At 41.9% G+C, this 19,720-nt stretch overlaps 1 protein-coding gene across 1 annotated transcript in view; it reads right to left on the bottom strand.

The window, feature by feature from the left end:
* astn1 (astrotactin 1) overlaps window positions 1–19,720 on the bottom strand; it is a 2,207,527-nt gene that overhangs the window by 344,691 nt on the left and 1,843,116 nt on the right. Inside the window, exon 16 of the mRNA XM_043700015.2 lies at window positions 13,233–13,421. Coding sequence (XP_043555950.2) covers window positions 13,233–13,421 — 189 coding nt within the window. The remainder of the gene's footprint in view (window positions 1–13,232; window positions 13,422–19,720) is intronic.

Raw genomic sequence — 19,720 nt, 5'->3', positions numbered from 1 at the left:
GTCATTCTCCAAGGTGCCCTCTGTCTCTCCAACATCAAAATAAAACCGGCTGGTGAAGCTAACATAGTGGGAATGGGAGCCTCTCCACACCTGAAGCCAGGCTGGAAGGAAGGGTCTTACAGGTTTCTGACAGCGTGGTTCCTTCCAGTTTTGGCCTGCCCAAAAAGGGATCTCCATCTAGGACAACTGCACAGTCCTCTTTAACCTCCCACAGACTGAAGGCTGCTGTGAATTCCAGTTGGCTGTGACAACAAGCCCAAATGTTGCTTTTCATTGTCTACACACTGTTTGTAGTGAGATAGCACTGCCCTCCCTCTCATCCACCTCCTGGAAAGTGGCCTGGGGGTGCAAACAGTACTGCAAACCATCATGCGGGCCCACTTCCAAGCTCTTGCCCAAGGGCACAAACTCCAGCGGCTTGTACAAGTCGACATTTCAAGCTGGAGATTAGTCTGCCTGTCAAAACTGTTGTGTGCAAAACCAGATTCCATATCAACTAAGGATGTATTTCATTACTTGGCTTGCAATTTACTCTGATTGTGGCAAGCTTCCATCAGAGATTACAGCAAAGACATGCAGGCTTGAGATACGAAAACATTTAAAAAACATCAAATTTTCATTTCAGAAGGTCAGCAGAACGGTATAGATTTACACAAGAAAAGGACCACTGGGATTTAGGCTGGTTATCTCATTGTGCCCTCGTAGAGGTTAATCAGTATTGCAAATCCAAGAAGCAGTGTGGTATTTATACACGGTAGTTCATCAGGTAGATGGCAGAACACTACTTTACAAAATGGAATGGGTGCAGTGATATCACAATTGTACTCCTGTGCTGTCAAGGTGCAGGTGGTCACTGAGACAGGCAAGCTCATCAATACAGACCAATGCACCAGTCATCTCGATCAATCAATTCTGGACCTAAACTATTAATAGCAACACAACCCTACTGTTCATTTCAAATTACATTCTGGTAGTTGTATGAAGGGAGAAGCTTAGTTTTCTCCTTAAAACAATTCATGTGTGTGTCATTCACCTTCATTCCTCAGTCATCTTCCTCAAATGTACACTCCAAGTGCCCATCTCAAATCATGGAATTAATATGTATTCATAATAAGTTGCTTATTCATGCCTTATGTACAATTGAACAAGGCAAGTGTGAATGGGCAAGCTATTCCTTCAATGGGATGTATTTCCAGCCACTTTGTAATGAAGCCTTATTCTTGAGGAATCCCACTGACATTTGACACCGAGTGAGACAGATCTTAGAGCACAGAAACAACAGATTGAGTTCAGGGTTCACATTCTGCACAACCTTACCTTATCTTATCCCGCATTACAATATTATTATATGCCTTTCTCAATTGTAGAGAATGTTAATCACCTCAGCCATTCAGTGCTGCAGCAAGCTTCAATTTCAAAGCACTTCCTGGACAAAGACAATCTTTCAAGAATTCCTTGTTTGATTTATTCAGGAACACATTAAACATGCTAATTCTGCTCTCCCCACAAGTGGTGACATCTCCTCCATGCCTATGCCATTGAATCACGTTGTAGTTTCATGGTCCTTTGTGAGGTCGTCTGTCACTTCTTTTTTCCAGAAAAAAAATGTCTACATTCGTTTAGATTAGATTACATTACAGTGTGGAAACAGGCCCTTCGGCCCAACAAGTCCACACCGACCCGCCGAAGCGCAACCCACCCATACCCCTACATTTACCCCTTACCTAACACTACGGGCAATTTAGCATGGCCAATTCACCTGACCTGCACATCTTTGGACTGTGGGAGGAAACCGGAGCACCCGGAGGAAACCCACGCAGACACGGGGAGAATGTGCAAACTCCACACAGTCAGTCGCCTGAGTCGGGAATTGAACCCGGGTCTCTGGCGCTGCGAGGCAGCAGCGCTAACCACTGTGCCACCGTGCCGCCCTATCGTTCTTGATAGCTGTCCTCTCAAGGCATTGTATCTGCCTCTTAAACCTTTTTGAATTGCTTATGGGAGCCATGAAGCAGAAAATCACATGAGGAAGCAGGGGTTAGGGAACAAAGTTGAGAGCGGATATCCCCCGCCTCCTCTCACAACCCCTGAGAAGAAAATTAGCATCTAGCCAACAGGCTCAGACAATGCCTGCCCCTCACTGTGAAGAAGACCCCCTTACCAAAGGCACTGGCCTAACCAATTAGCTGGAAACAGTTGCAGTTCCAGCAGAACCAGCCCTGCACAGTGGATACCTCTGGAACTGTAGGCAGGCACATGAAGGAGGCCTGATGTGACATGGGACAAGAAGTATGGCTGCATCAGTCAATATACCTTGCTTGAACCAATACCTGTATTATCAGTAGCTTCTAATTGATAAGCAGATCATTTATGACTATATATAGGTCTTCACAGAGGGCACTCATACATATTTCAGAGTGCACATTGGATGCAACGTTGGAATATGTTACTTCCACAAACAGTGGGACTGGTTTAAAGCAGACTGGATTAATATCGTGCAATTGCAATGTAAAGGTTAAGTATATAAGAATATCTCTGCATAATGCACCTGGCTAGTATAATAATTAACATATGACCAACTAAAAAATGGTCTTGCAATAGGCATTGTTTGGTGCGTATCAAATGACTTACAGTAACAGTCCTATTCATCAATCTTTTACACAATGGACAATTTACTCTGTTTAACCACAGTTCAGGATATTGATGAATAATGTCACATAAGAGCTGATAGTTGCGAACGGTTTGCTGAAGGTTACCAACAACCTATTTTTCCTTAATCCTATTTGTTTGTTTTCTTGTTAAGATGTTATTAAAGCCCAGTGTTTTACATCAAAATATCTGCTTGAACTCTGACTTTGGTGATGGCTAATACATGAACCACAACAAATATAAAATATCTGAATGCAGTGGGGAGCAAGTAGAACTTCCCAGATAAACACAATTATTTAAATTCGGTCATTGTACTGATGAACATATTTCAACTTCAGTTACAATAAATTATTTTGAAGTTCCATTGCTTTTTGATGGAAAGGCCATGTACAGTGAAATACAAACCCAATCTTAAATAAAACACACGGATAGGATACACAAAACTGGCTGGTTACTACAAGCAGTATAACAGCAAAGAGATAATATCCGATAAAATAGCTTTCTCCAAGGCACCCTGTTGGACAAGATAAACATCCCTGGAATATGGAGATATGAGAAACTGGATAAGAGTGCATTAATTTCTAGAAATTGTTTTGTCTCATATTATTTGTGGATCTTTTACCCACATTTTGTCTGCATCTCTCTTTCCTTCTATATTTACGTATGACTCTAACTTCGCCTTTGTCCATCTGGTACTCTGTTTCTTTTGATTTAATTTGCTTTTTGTGACACTCTCCAGCTCACTATCCATCCTCACCTCAGTCTTATTACCTATTTCAGTCTGATTACTCTGTGTTTCTGTATGCTATTGTGATTCTGGGACAGCAAGCCCATTGACCAGCTCCTGTCTGTATCATTTCATCCAATTCCTTCACCCTGCAAGGGCCTCAGAGACTTCCCAGCAGTGATTACACTTACAGGTCATATAGTCAGTTCTAAACGGATAAGAACTGGCGTGAATTCCATTGTGAAGATCAATTGAACACAGTACTTAGTTCTGTAGTGTTAAGGTGATTTATATGATTAACCACAAGGCAAGGAAAAAACACAGCTGAAAATGTATTGCTGGAAAAGCGCAGCAGGTCAGGCAGTATCCAAGGAGCAGGAGAATCGACGTTTCGGGCATGAGCCCTTCTTCAAGCTCATGCCCGAAACGTCGATTCTCCTGCTCCTTGGATGCTGCCTGACCTGCTGCACTTTTCCAGCAACACATTTTCAGCTCTGATCTCCAGCATGTTCAGTTCTCACTTTCTCCCCCAAGGAAGAAACTCATCCAAGTTTGGGTCAACATCAGTCATAAGAGTGGAAAACTGGGCTTGACTCAAACTTCAAGCAATGAGATAGCACATGGCAAAAACTGAAATCTAGAAAGTCACTGCACAGCCTCCAAAAGTGATGTAAAACATTAGAAGATCATGCCATGCCTGGTATGAAGAAGTGGGTGACATCAATGAAGAGAAAGATACTGCTAATTCTAAATGACTTGGTTCCATCCTCTGCCAAATGGCTGAGCTAGTTAGTTGTTTACAATTGTCACATTCCTGGGTGTGGGTGGGAAAAGTTGGGGGGCAGGGAAGATTACACTGAGGCTTAGTATGAATTTAAAAACTGCCAGATTTTAGGGCCTCATCTAGAAAACCCCTCAGGCTCCAAGCTTATTTTATCAAGCATTTGATTACTTCCTTCACCTCTGAGTTGGAGGTGCCGGTGTTGGACTGGGGTGGACAAGGTTAAAAATCACACTACACCAGGTTATAGTCCAACAGGTTTAATTGGAAGCACTAGTTTTTGGAGCACCGCTCCTTCATCAGGTGGTGGATTATGACAACCACCTGATGAAGGAGCAGCACTCCAAAAGCTAGTGCTCCAATTAAACCTGTTGGACTATAACCTGGCGTGATTTTTAACTTCCTTCACCTCTATGATTGAAGATGGTTCACCTGTAGATTCTGCTATGAACTCTAATGAGAGAGAGAGCATGGAGAGTATCAGCTGCCATTGTGGATTCATGGTTGAGGACCTCTTTCCATCACTGATGGATTTCATTCTGAAAAAGTGAAACACCATCCAGTGAACAAAGGGGAATTTTGTCCAGTTGGCGTTAGTTGACAAGTAGTCTCGGTGGCTTCAAAACAGGTCTTTGCGTGTCACGATGGTCAGCATATTGTTGTTCCTTTTTTCATGGTCTTTACCTTGTGGATTCATTTACATGTCATTGTATGGTTGCCTCTGAAGAACTGCCTGTGTTAATTTTGCACTGGCGCAGTCAAGCAACTGCTGGTGAAAGTTGAGGAAGAAGAACATGTTAATTGATCTTCTGTATGAGGAAGTGAGGGAATGGTGTATGTACAAGATGTAGTGGCACATCATAGATAACAACTTCATCAGTCTGATAAGTCTGGCAGCAAGAAATCCATAAACATATCAGTTTAAAAGGTTTCCTTAGCAATGGCGCTGGAGCAAAAAGATAATAATTTGGTTCAACCGTCACAGAAGCTCATGAAAGACAACAACAAAAACATGGTGAAAATACAACATAAAATCTATTTTTGATACACGTATTAGCATCTAAACTGCTCAGCCTAGCCATCCCATGCACCAGTTTCAATCCCAAGGTCTAGGCAGGAGGCTGTGAATCATTTTGCAAGTTTTAATGAAGTAGCTTCGAGAGATTGCTTCTGCTGCAGACTGCAGACCTGGCTGGGGTAAAACAGTTACCAGTTTAATACTCACGAGTCATCGACATCAAACTGCATCTGAGATTAAAATCATTCTTTCATTTTAAACAAAAAAAAATACAGTCTATGAATTTGCGCTCTGGTTTATGCATCTGGGTGTCACGGACTCTGGAAGTATAATAATGGCTGCTCGTAAACATTTTCCATCTCATTGCTTCAGTCTTTGCTTCATGACCTTACTCTTTCACTCTGTATATTCAGCAACATTTATCACAGATTTTTCCAGCAGAAAAGGAGGTCGTTGTCCGTGCAGGCTTGTTGGAATAGTGATCCAATTTGTCACATTCTCTATCCATTCCCTTTAAAGGCACAGCTGGGCTTTGAAGCATGGGTCACCTATTTACAAGAGAGGTGCTTGAACCACTAAGGAATGGCACTCACTTCCCTTCACTAATCTCATCTCTCTTCAGTTTTTTGTTAATCGACTTGCTATTTGTTGTGCACATCTTGTCTCTTGTCCCAGGATTCAAAAGAATTAACTGTTGCATTTATGAGCGATGTCCCCAGTAAAGATAGGTCGATCCACTGCCACTATTTTACTCTCAGATAAACAGCAGCAGCCACTCCTATTCTACTACAAGGACAACTCTGCAGGAGCTGATTTCATGACGCCTCATGATTATAGATATTGTCTCATTGTTCATTAATGGGTGCACTACCAAGCACCACTTTTGGGCAACTTGGGTCCAAAAGCTCTCATCCCTTCCAGCAGACTTCCACCATGACTCCAAATAGGGGTGGCTGTAAAAAACCAGGAACAATCATAGAATCTTTACAGTGCAGAAGCAGGCCATTTAGCTCATTCAGTCCACACTGACCCTCCGAAGAGCATCCCACCCAGACTCACCCTGCCTACCCTATAACTCTGCATTTTCCATAGCTAATCCACCTGACCTGCACATCTTTGGACTGTGGGAGGATACCGGAGCAGCTGGGGGAAACCCACACAGACACGGGGAGAATGTGCAACTCCATACAGTCGCCTGAGGATGGAATCAAACCCAGGTCCCTGGTGCTATGAGCAGTAGTACTAACCACTGAGCCAAACAGTGGACCTGCTGAGCCTTGGCTTCATATCAGAATTTTTGAGAGAAGTTATAACGGGTAGCGGTCCTTTGCCAGCCACTTCTGGGAGGGACAGGGATGGGGTTTGAGATTAAGTTAAGAAATTCCAAAGCTGTGAGCACCCACATCTGCAGTTTTCCAGTCAATTGTCAAATAATGAGCTGGAATATAATGCAGCACTCAAATGACTTGAACTTGTTGGGGAGGATTCTGTTGGTGGTGGAGAATGGATACAAGGCCACGTTCCTAACCTGGTCTTCTGAAGAAAGACAAGCAAACCTTCTTTTAAAAAAACAATGCAACCAAAAAGAAACCCTGGAGGGCAATTCTTTGACTGTCAAACTACACCGCCACCCACCTCCAATGCCACCTCAACACCAACCACTGAGCAACACAGTGGTTTGCAGTTTTTTCAGTAAACCAGTGCCCAAGGCATTGGCTGCAGTGTCGCCCATTGCTGGGGTTTAAACTCATGAGTCCAACTCCAGCACAGTGACCATTTTTCATCCATTTGGCAGAGGGGGTCAAAGCAGCACGGGCTCTTGTTTCTCTCTCCACAGATGCTGCTGAGTTTCTCCACTATTTCCTGTCTCTGTTTCAGTTTCAGATTGCCGCAGGACTTTGCTTTCATTCCAGCTCCAGGAAGCTCAGCGAGCACCAAGGGACATAGGGGCCCAAGATGCCTCTTGATTTGGACTTGTTTCGGCTGTGCAGATATGTGGACAGTCACAGACTGGGGTTGGGACAGAATCTCTCAGGCAAGATGAGGGACATTGTTTAATTGAACTTTCATCTTCCCGTGCATAAGTGATGCTCAAGACCCAATAAAATGCAGAAATATTTATGTCTGACACGCATGGACTCATAATTTAACTTAAAAATCTATTATGTGTAATGTATCCTTGAAAGTATATTAAATGTCACAATAAATATGTTATAGGCTTAAGATGAATGGAACCAAACAGAGTGCTTGGCTGGAATCACTGAACAAGTGTCCCTTTCCCTCAAATCCTACTTAGAAAGCTGCACCAAATAAATTACAGCTATATAACTGCAAGCCACTTGATGGATTGTGCAGCGTAACAGCCATTGGAGCACTCTCACTGAAGCAGTTTTCTATGAAATGTCATTTTCTTTTGTTATTTAAAATCTAAGGGAACAAAAGATCAACAAGGAAGGTCATTAGTGTATTGGAAGGGCACCTCAGACACAATATAAGATACTATGAGGGAGACAGACAGTTACATACTGAGTATACCTTCTCTAGATTTATTTTTAAAAACACTGCTGTAACTCACAAATGCAAAGTCATTTAAAAAAAAACTATTGCGAAGCTTACTTTAAAAGTCAGTTAGCGATTTACACTCCTGTTGATATTGCTTATATTTTTCTGTTTCCTTTATGCATGTAGATGTCTTTATCAAAGACTTTCAATTTTGCATTGTATTTAGATTCTCCTATAAGTCGTTACATTTATCAACTGTGTTGCACATCAATTTCAACAGTGAACTGAATGTCAGTAATTTCAGTTTCCAAGGCAGCCTCATTGTACTGCTTAGTCAGGATGAAATAAGTGAGATGAAAATGGGTAAATGAGACAATAAGATTACTTCCCAATTAGTAATATCTAACTTCCATGCTGCTTGACTAATGTAGTTCAACAATGTGCCAACATGGTGTGCAGCATAGCAGGATGAAGTTTGACAAATATAAAATTCAAATTTATCCCTGTGCTCATGTTTTTACAATGGACTTTAGCACATACTGGGGACAGGTAATATCTGAAAAAAGATTGATTTGCATTTATACAGTCAACAGATGTCTTCAAGCATTTTACAATCAATAAAGCTGAGGTTACTGCATGCTGTATTAGTTGCTCTCTCCATCTGTCCTGTCAGCTTCAATGCTCTATGTACACATATACTCTGGTCCCTCTGTTCCTGCACCCTCTTTCAGCACCCCTACTCCAACCTGTGGAGTGTCCTTTTGGAGATCCACGGTGTCCTCCTACCAGTTTACAATTCTTCCCAGTTTCACATCATCTATAAACTTTGAAATTGTCCACTGCACACCAAGATCAGATGACATGAAACTTGGACAATTGCATTGTGTAATTGAAAAATGAATAATTCCTTTTGTAATAAAGCATAGCATTCCACTAGCTTCCTTAATCATTTGCTGCACGTGCATACTAACTTCAGGACTCATGTATTAGATCATCTAAACCTATCTGCATTTCTGAGTTTTGCAATCCTTCTCTGTTGAAATAATACTCTGCTTTTTATGTTTTCCCTGCCAAGTTCACACTTTCCAGCATGATACTCTACCAGATTGTTACTTATTCATCTATTTAATGTCTTATCCCTGTTATGTCATCTTCACAATATACTTTACTACCTACCAGTAAATCATCTGCAGGTTTAGCCACCATGTGTTCTCTCTGCCAAGACGTCTTTGATATAAATTATGAAAATTTGAACCCCAGCATGAACCCCATCACATCTTTTGAAAATAACAACTCATTTATATATAATTGTTGTTTTCTCCCATCCAGATCAGTATATTCCCCCTACACCGTGAGCTCCTACTTGATGCAGTAAGCTTTTACATAAACTACCAAATACCTCTGGGAATCCAAGGACAATATCAATAGGTTCCCCTTTATCCTTAGCACTTTACATCTTCAATGAGTTGGTTAAACATGATTATCCTTTCACAATAACATGTTGACTCTTCCAGATTACCGCAAGCATTTTCTTAAACAAATTCCCAGCTTTAAATACTTTAATGATCGATTCTAAAATCTTCTCATGATTGGTGTCTAACTAACCCGCTTATAAATTTCTGTTTTATCCGTCCTTCCCTTCATGAATCGAGGGCTTCTTTTTTTAACCATTCTCCAGCCTATCAACCTTTCCCGTGTTGAACAAATTATGGAAAGCGAATACCAATGCATTCAATACCTCATTGACAAACTCTTTTAATACCCAAGAATGAAGCCAGTGAGGACTTGAAGACAAATCAATCTGGAGCTCCACCAGTTTGCAATGTACCACTTCCCTGATGACAATAATTTTACCAAGTTCCCCTCTTCCTTCACTCTCCTGATTTACAGTTATTATTGAGATGCATGGTGCATCCTGTACAGTGAGAACAGAAACAAAATGCTTATGTATTACATTTTCTCTTTCTTTATCATCTCCTGTGAACTCTCCATTCTCACTTTCTGGGGCTACAACAACTCTTTTCCTTTCCTGAAACCTTTTTCCTGGTCATTCCAGGATTAGCTGCACGAAGAAACAATCTTGAAAGCATTCAATGACTCCTTGTCCAAGCTTCAATTGCCAATGTAATTATGCAATCTATATGCAGATTAAATTATCTACAACTATTACCATCATTTATCAAAAGCACTCAGTATTTCTTATCGAACACTTATTTCTATATTGTGGTTCTTGTTCGGAAGCCTACAGATCATTCCCACCAGTGACTTCTGCCCTCTACAATTCCTCATCTCCAGCCAAACCAAATCACGATTTGGAATTTATGAACCAAATCTGCTTCTAATTACATTCGCAGTAATAATCTTTGATTAACATGATACCGTTCCACCTTTACCTTGCTTCATATTCATCTTGAATTTAACATACCCCTCAAAATTAAGAACACAATCCTTGTCATCCTGCAGCCACATCCCAATAACAGCTCTCACATTATATTTATTCACTTCAATGTGCACGATCAGTGTATTTAATATGTTATGAATACTATGCATGTTCAGGTCCAGAGATTTAGTTTTTTTTTTGTTATTTTTGTCACATCTAGTTTTACCTGCTGGTATTTTTTTTTGGGCTGTTTTTCCCGCTGTAGCTGACAGCCACTGTCTGACTTTCATTTTCCATGTTACACTATGCACATTCTTTGAATCTTTGTATCATCTTTGACTGCTCGTATATTATTCGGTTTTTTTCCCCTTTCTATCCCCCTTCCTGCCACATTCAGACCTTTTTGTTTTTCATATTGCCAGTTTATCCTGCATTCTCTCTATCTCTTCATTCTTTACCTTTACCAAACCTTGATCCCTTCAGTTCCTTCCCTGGCGAACCCCTTGTTCAGCTTACAGCCGTGTCTACTCCCTTGGTTTTGCAATTCATGAGATGACTAGCCTCAGCACTGCCCAAGTGTAAACTGTCCCAACAGTACAGCCTCCACCTTACCCAATTTTGGTTCCACTGCCCCATGAACTGGAATCCATTATGTCCATGCCAGTCTTTGAGCCACGTATTCACTTCTCTAACCTGACTCATCACGTGCCAAATTACACATACTAATCCAGATATCATTGTGTGCAGTTCAGGTCTCCAAATTTGAGGAAAGGCATTCTGGCTATTGAGGGAGTGCAGCTTAGGTTCACGAGGTCAATTCCTGGAATGGCGGGACTCCCTTACGCTGAAAGACTGGAGCGACTGGGCTTGTATACCCTTGAGTTTAGAAGACTGAGAGGGGATCTGATTGAGACATAGAAAATTATTAAAGGATTGGACACTCTGGAGGCAGAAAACATGTTTCCACTGATGGGTGAGTCCCGAACTAGAGGACACAGCTTAAAAATATGGGGTAGACCATTTAGGACAGAGATGAGGAGAAACTTCTTCATCCAGAGAGTGGTGGCTGTGTGGAATGCTCTGCCCCAGAGGGCAATGGAGGCCCAGTCTCTGGATTCATTTAAGAAATAGTTGGATAGAGCTCTCAAGGATAGTGGAATCAAGGGTTATGGAGATAAGGCAGGAACAGGATACTGATTAAGAATGATCAGCCATGATCATATTGAATGGTGGTGCAGGCTCAAAGGGCAGAATGGCCTACTCCTGCACCTATTGTCTATTGTCTATTGTAATTGAACACCTAGCTACCAATATTCCTTCAACAGAACCACATTCCCGGTTCAATTACTTGTGTTGTAGGTACTAATATGGACCACAACCACTGGATCACCCCTTTTCCACTACAAGGTCTTCTCCTGTCTTGAGCAAACATCCAAACTCCTAGCACCAGGCAGATGACTGAACTGCATCTCATTCTACTGCCTCCTACTACCACAGCATTCTTTCTCTGGCCCTTCCACTTTGTGTAGCATGGTGCCTGCAGCCGTCGCCCTCAGTGAAACAGGCTGGGAAAACATCTAACCTGTTGGACAATCACAAAGACTGAAATGCTCTGCATTTCTGCTGACCTGATCCTCTTCGCTGCCTCACTTGGAGTCATGTGCTCTTGTCTGTATGCACTGACAAGATCAGAAGGCCCTGTCTTAAAGGGGTGTGACAATGTCCTAGAATAAAGTGTCCAGGTAATGTTTCCCCTCTCTGATGTGCTGCAGTGTCTGGAGGAAGTTGACCTGATTTTCACTTTTTTTTAAGTCAACCAGGAGCTCATTGTGTTCAACAAAAAGTATGATCAAAATCATATCATTGGTAATTGTAATTACTCCTTTTCATGAAGGGAATAATACAGAAGGATTTATTTAATGTCAGGAAGATCTTAAATTTCCGAAAATATCATTTCAGGAAAGTGCAGGGGAGTTAGCCCCAGGGTCATGGGAAATAAAGTTTTCTCTAAACTACAAAAAAAAGATCATGTGGTCAGTATCACATTGCTGTATGTGGGATCTTGTTATGTGCAAATTGGCTGCTGCATTTCTTGCATTGCAGCAGCAATTCTACATCAAAAGTTCCTAAGTAGCTGGAAATACCTTGAGATGCCTGATGCTCATGAAAAGTTCTACATAAAAGTGGAAACCTTCCTTTCTATGATGCTGATTCTTGTCCACTGTCACCACAGATACAGTGAGATCTGTTTTGGAAACTCGCAAATAGTAGGCAAATCACTGGGGGCTAGAGGTTTCCCTGAGCCAATAATATATCTTTAAACCAAATACTCCCCTTGCTCAGCGTTTCATAATGGTCTACTCAAAATGGTACGTAATAAATCACCATGTACTGAACACGACAAGGGCCTTATGTCCTCTATCAACTTTCATATCTTTTGTGTCAGGTAACAAGGCTACAAAATCAGCTCATTTATCAATGAATCTTTACATTGGAATTTCTCAGACAAGCAAATTAAAAGCTTGAAAGCATCATAGATCATCACAATAATGTTATATTAAAGAGTTTTATGGAAACTTGTCATAGAAACATGGACTTACCCCTTTTAACCCCCAATAAGACCACTATCACAAAATGTAATCTGAGAAAAATCATTCATCATGTACTGCCAAGACCAAATAGTCACAATTTCTTGATCACCCAGGATTGTCGCTAAGTCATATCCAGTAAGAGGATTCCACCACTACATAAGTGCTCTCCATAGTCCCACTGTAGATTCCATTGTTAACAGTTCCATTATCACAGACAACTTAGCAATATTCTAGTTTCTGACCACATTGTGCTCACTGTATATTGTTACAATGCCACAAACATCCCAATACACTCAGAAATTAACTTTTGTCCAGTGTTATAACCAAACTAGATCATTTGGAAACAGAATTGCTACACATGGCTGATGACACAACATTCTCACGATGTTTGTAATTACATTGCAATTGACATAAATTCATTGGAAAAAGAAGATTTGTCTATATTCTACAAAGGCATATACTTGATGCAACCTCTGGCATACCTCAAGATGTTAAACGAAGAACTGGGAGTTCATCTGACCCTGAAACGCTCAAACCAAATCCTTCTTTAGCCTTTTGTTTAAAAATAAGATTCCAAGACTAACCTTTGCTAATATCCTGATATTCCATCCACAGCTGTCTCTGAACGGAACGATTTGGAAACCAGATGGTGCATGTCTCCTCAAATCCATAGACAGCCTCCTGGATGTAGTGATTGCCAAATTCCTCCAGCACTGATGCAAAGTCACTCCGCAGTGTGGCTCCGTCCAGAGAATGGATAGCATGGCTGAACACTGAAACAAAAAAAAACATATGCTTTCAATAAAAAAGACAAGGTTATGCAGAGGGCATAGTTCCAACCTGCAATGGGAAGTGCAGTTGTTGAGTGTCAGGGTAGTGCAGCTCAAGATATAGCTTGTTACTGAATGGTTAAAGACGTTCTTCAAAAAAAATAAGATTATTGCATTTAGCCTCAGATACATTGCTAATGCACAGTTCAAGCTAAGAGTTAAGTAGAATGTAATTTGATAGATAGCTGACATTGGGACTCATTTGTGCAGTGAGATGGCACAATTAGATAGAAGGGCTGTACACATAATCTGCTGCCATTATTTGACAATAATCAATGATTAAGGAAAAAAAAAATCAAGTGGTTAAAATTCATATAAGATGGTCATTGGAACTGACAATAACAACACTGAAGGAAGGGATATTGTGACATGGTGGAAGTGTCCACATCTCTAAGCCTTAAGGTTCAAGTGCCAGCTGTTCGAAAGGTGTGTAATGTCACATTTGAACAGCTTCATCAAAAGACATTTGTGTGGCAGTAGTAATGACACTACCACTGCAAGGTCAGGGTTCTCATTTCTCCTGCTCCCGAGGTGTGTCATGACATGTGTGAACAGGTTGATTAAAAATACCTTATAAAAACATCAGATTTAAGGGGCTGGCATGGGCAGTGGTCATGTCCAAACTTCTAAGCCAAAAAGGTCCAGGTTCAAGACCTGCCTGCTTCAGATGTGTCAAAGTCAAAAAGTGTGGTGCTGGAAAATCACATCCGGTCAGGCAGCATCCGAGAAGCAGGAGAGTCAATGTTTCTAGCATTCATTTGAAGAATGCTTGAAATGTCGGCTCTCCTGCTCCTCAGATACTGCCTGACCAGCTGTGCTTTTCCAGCACCACACCTTTTGACTCTGAACTCCAGCATCTGCAGTCCTCACTTTCTCCCTGCTTCAGATCATGGGTAATCCAAGATGGAGGATGGGAAAAATTTCTGGCTGTAACAGCTGCTCCTTTTTTTGAGGTATTTTAGGTGCTGGAGGTGATCTCCTCAAATTGCAGGAGCAGCAATTACTGTTTCATATGCTGTTACATAGTTTTGGAACTTTGGAAATAAAAAAGTCAAAACAACAGCAGTTTTAAAAGGAAGAAGAACAGACAAAGGAAGCACATGGCGAGGTCATTGCAGGAGAGAGAGAGAGAGAGAGAGAGAGAGAGAACGAAAATCTGCACAGTTACTGCCTTTGCTGTTTGAATTCGTGTATCGCTGGACATCGGAGTGCGTCTGGGAAAATTATCAAACAATGAAATTCACAACTAATCTTGGAGGAACTGTTGGGCGAAGTTCACAGCACAGAATCAGTTAAGTTAATTGTTGTTTTAAGTGAGGCCTACAGAGAATCTGCAGTAGTGAGTAGAGTAGATTCTTTCTTGATTATGTTTTTGGAGATATGTCTCTTGATTAAACTTAAAATATAAGCCATAACCATTAATTTAACCTGGGGCAGTTATTTTCTGGGTCTGTAGATTGTGAAGGAGCAAAAATGGCCTTTAATAGAGTAATATGTACTTCTTGTCAGATGTGGGAGTTTAAAGAGAGTTTAAGGGTTACTACAGATTATATCTGCAATAAATGCTGCTGGCTTCGAATCATATCAGATCAAATGGATCGGTTGGAGAGACAGATAGACTGCACAAAACACTACTTAGGACAAGCAGGAAGACAGCTAATGATCCATATCCATGAACACCATCTAGCCATGAAACGACATGACCAACTATCCTTAGTAGCCACACAGGCAGATGACAAGCAACATGAGTTTGACTGGGACAACACTACTATTATAGGACAAGCCAAACAGAGAACAGCCAGGGAATTCATAGAGGCATGGCACTCATCCACAGATTCTATCAACAAACACATCGACCTGGACCCAATATACAGGCCACTGCAGGGGACAGCTGGAACTGACAACCGGAAGCGGCAGAGACAAACCACTATAAATGCCAGAGGAAACATCACAGAAGCGCTTCACAGGAGGCTCCCAAGCACTGAGGATGTCACCTAGACAGGGGACGAAACGTCTGCAACAGAAATTCCCAGCTCGGCGAACAGAACCACAACAATGAGCACCCGAGTTACAAACCTTGAAGACAGATAGAAGCAATGAAGAATTTGCAAAAGCTACAGTATGTGATGGATGGCAGTTAAAGGAAGGGGGGAAAGCCTCCGATACAGTCACATAGATGGGTATCTCCAGGAAAGGTAAGAGAGGTAGGCAGCCAGTGCAGGAGTCTTTTGTGAATATACCCATTTCAAACAAATATGCTGTTTTGGATAATGTAGGGGGTGATGGATTCTCAGGGTAACGTAGCACGAACAGCCAAGTTTCTGGTATTGAGACTGGCTCTAATGTAATGAGAGGTATGTTGGCTTCCAAGAGATCAATTGTGTTAGGGGATTCTCTAATTCGAGGTACAGACAGACGTTTCTGTGGCCAGCAGCAAAAAAGCAAAATGGTGTGTTGTTTCCCTGGTGCCAGGATAAAGGATGTCTCAGAGACGGTGCAGAATGTTCTCACGGCGGAGAGAGGCCAGCAAGAGGTCATTGTCCACACTGGAACCAACAACATAGGAAGGGAAAAGGTTGAGATTCCGAAGGGAGATTACAGAGAATTAGGCAGAAATTTAAAAAGGAGGACCTCGAGAGTAGTAATATCTGGATTACTCCCAGTGCTACGAGCTAGTGAGGGCAGGAATAGGAGAATATTGCAGATAAATGCATGGCTGAGGAGCTGGTGTATGGGAGAAGGATTCACATTTTTTGATCATTGGAATCTCTTTTGGTGTAGAAGTGACCTGTACAAGGACAGATTGCATCTAAATTGGAAAGGGACTAATTTACTGGGAGGGAAACTTGCTAGAACTGCTTGGGAGGATTTAAACTAGTAAGGTAGTGGGGGGAGGGGGGACCAGGGAGATAGTGAGGAAAGAGATCAATCTGAAACTGGTACAGTTGAGAATAGAAGTGAGTCAAAAAGTCAGGCAGGCAGGGACAAGGTAGGACTAATAAATTAAACTGCATTTATTTCAATGCAAGGGGCCTAACAGGGAAGGCAGATAAACTCAGGGCATGGTTAGGAACATGGGACTGGGATATCATAGCAATTACAGAAACATGGCTCAGGGATGGGCAGGACTGGCAGCTTAATGTTCCAGGATACAAATGCTACAGGAAGGATAGAAAGGGAGGCAAAAGAGGAGGGGGAATGGATTTTTGATAAGGGATAGCATTACAGCTGTGCTAAGGGAGGATATTCCTGGAAATACATCCAGGGAAGTTATTTGGGTGGAACTGAGAAATAAGAAAGGGATGATCACCTTATTAGGATTGTATTATAGACCCCCCAATAGTCAGAGGGAAATTGAGAACCAAACTTGTAAGGAGATCTCAGCTATCTTTAAGAATAATAGGGTGGTTATGGTAGGGGATTTTAACTTTCCAAACATCAACTGGGACTGCCATAGTGTTAAAGGTTTAGATGGAGAGGAATTTCTTAAGTGTATACAAGACAATTTTCTGATTCAGTTTGTGGATGTACCTACTAGAGAAGGTGCAAAACTTGACCTACTCTTGGGAAATAAGGCAGGGCAGGTGACTGACGTGTCAGTGGGGGTGCACTTTGGGGCCAGTGACCATAATTCTATTCGTTTTAAAATAGTGATGGAAAAGGATAGACCAGGTCTAAAAGTTGAAGTTCTAAATTGGAGAAAGGCCAATTTTGATGGTATTAGGCAAGAAGTTTCAAAAGCTGATTGGAGGCAAATGTTCGCAGGTAAAGGGACGGCTGGAAAATGGGAAGCCTTCAGAAATGAGATAACAAGAATCCAGAGAAAGTATATTCCTGTCAGAGTGAAAAGGGAAGGCTGGTAGGTAAAGGGAATGCTGGATGACTAAAGAAATTGAGGGTTTGGTTAAGAAAAAGAAGGAAGCATATGTCAGGTATAGACAGGATAGATCGAGTGAATCCTTAGAAGAGTATAAAGAAAGTAGGAGTATACTTAAGAGTGAAATCAGGAGGGCAAAACGGGGACATGAGATAGCTTTGGCAAATAGAATTAAGGAGAATCCAAAGGGGTTTTACAAATATATTAAGGACAAAAGGGTAACTGGGGCCCCTCAAAGATCAGCAAGGCGGCCTTTGTGTGGAGCCACAGAAAATGGGGGAGATACTAAATGAATATTTTGCATCAGTATTTACTGTAGAAAAGGATATGAAAGATATAGACTGTAGGGAAATAGATGGTGACATCTTGCAAAATATCCAGATTACAGAGGAGGAAGTGCTGGATGTCTTGAAATGGTTCAAGGTGGATAAATCCCCAGGACCTGATCAGGTGTACCCGAGAACTCTGTGGGAAGCTAGGGAAGTGATTGCTGGGCCTCTTGCTGAGATATTTGTATCATTGATGGTTACAGGTGAGGTGCCGGAAGTCTGGAGGTTGGCTAACATGATGCCACTGTTTAAGAAGGATGGTAAAAACAAACCAGGGAACTATAGACCAGTGAGCCTGACGTCAGTGGTGGGCAAGTTGTTGGAGGGAATCCTGAGGGACAGGATGTACGTGTATTTGGAAAGGCAAGGACTGATTAGGGATAGTCAACGTGGCTTTGTGTGTGGGAAATCATGTCTCACAAACTTGATTGAGTTTTTTGAGGAAGTAATAAAGAGGACAGAGGAGAGGGCAGTAGATGTGATCTATATGGACTTTAGTAAGGCGTTCGACATGGTTCCCCATGGGAGACTGATTAGCAAGGTTAGATCACATGGAATACAGCCATTTGGATACAGAACTGGCTCAAAGGTAGAAGACAGAGGGTGGTGGTGGAGGGTTGTTTTTCAGGGTGGAGGCCTGTGACCAGTGGAGTGCCATAAGGATCGGTGCTGGGCCCTCTACTTTTTGTGATTTACATAAATGATTTGAATGCGAGCATAAGAGGTACAGTTAGTAAGTTTGCAGATGACACCAAACTTGGAGGTGTCGTGGACAGCGAAGAGGGTTATCTCAGATTACAACAGGATCTTGACCAGATGGGCCAATGGGCTGAGAAATGGCAGATGGAGTTTAATTCAGATAAATGCGAGGTGCTGCATTTTGGGAAAGCAAAGCTTAGCAGGACTTAAACACTTAATGGTAAGGTCCTAGGGAGTGTTGCTGAACAAAGAGACCTTGGAGTGCAGGTTCATAGCTCCTTGAAAGTGGAGTCACAGGTAGATAGGATAGTGAAGAAGGCATTTGGTACACTTTCCTTTATTGGTCAGAGTATTGAGTACAGGGGTTGGGAGGTCATGTTGCAGCTGTACAGGACATTGGTTAGGCCACTATTGGAATATTACATGCAATTCTGGTCTCCTTCCTATCGGAAAGATGTTGTGAAACTTGAAAGGGTTCAGAAAAGATTTACAAGGATATTGCCAGGGTTGGAGGATTTGATCTGTTGGGAGAGACTGAACAGGCTGGGGCTGTTTTCCCTGGAGTGTCGGAGGCTGAGGGGTGACCTTATAGAGGTTTACAAAATTATGAGGGACATGGATAAGGTAAATAGGCAAAGTCTTTTCCCTGAGATCAGGGAGTCCAGAACTAGAGGGCACAGGTTAGGGTGAGAGTGGAAAGATATAAAAGAGTCCTACGGAGCAACGTTTTCACACAGAGGGTGGTACTTGTATGGAATGAGCTGCCAGAATGAGTGGTGGAGGCTGGTACAATTGCAACATTTAAGAGGCATTTGGATGGGTATATGAATAGGAATGGTTTGGATGCTGGCAGGTGGGACTAGATTAGGTTGGGATATCTGGTCGGCATGGATGGGTTGGATCAAAGGGCCTGTTTCCATGCTGTGCATCTCTACGACTGTATGACTCTCTGTTTCAAACAGCAGGTTGATTTAAGAAATGGATGCTGGCTGCTGGCCATGGTCCTGAATTAGCCAGAGCACCTGTCCCAGGCAATCTGCTGATCTGAAACAAGCACAAAATACTGGATAAACTCAGCAGGTCTGCTAGCATCCATACAGAGAGAAACAAATGTTATGTTTTGAGTCCAGTGACCCTTCATCACAATGTCCACTTCTCCCTCTGCAGGTGCGTTGGACCCATCAAGTCTCTCTGTAACTTTCTGGTTTTATTTCAGATTTGCAGCAATTTTGTAGTTCTTTGCTTTATCTACTGGTTTGTCATCCATTTACATGACAAAATAACTCACTAAACTGTTCCCACAGACTGCACTCCCAAAACCAGCACAACCTATGTCA

The sequence above is a fragment of the Chiloscyllium plagiosum genome, unplaced genomic scaffold (genome assembly GCF_037043375.1).
Source record: "Chiloscyllium plagiosum isolate Xiang-an unplaced genomic scaffold, Cpla_swu_hap1 HiC_scaffold_9, whole genome shotgun sequence".
NCBI lineage: Eukaryota > Metazoa > Chordata > Chondrichthyes > Orectolobiformes > Hemiscylliidae > Chiloscyllium > Chiloscyllium plagiosum.
Note: the sequence above shows the minus strand (reverse complement) of the source record. Positions and strands in the feature narration are given on the sequence as shown.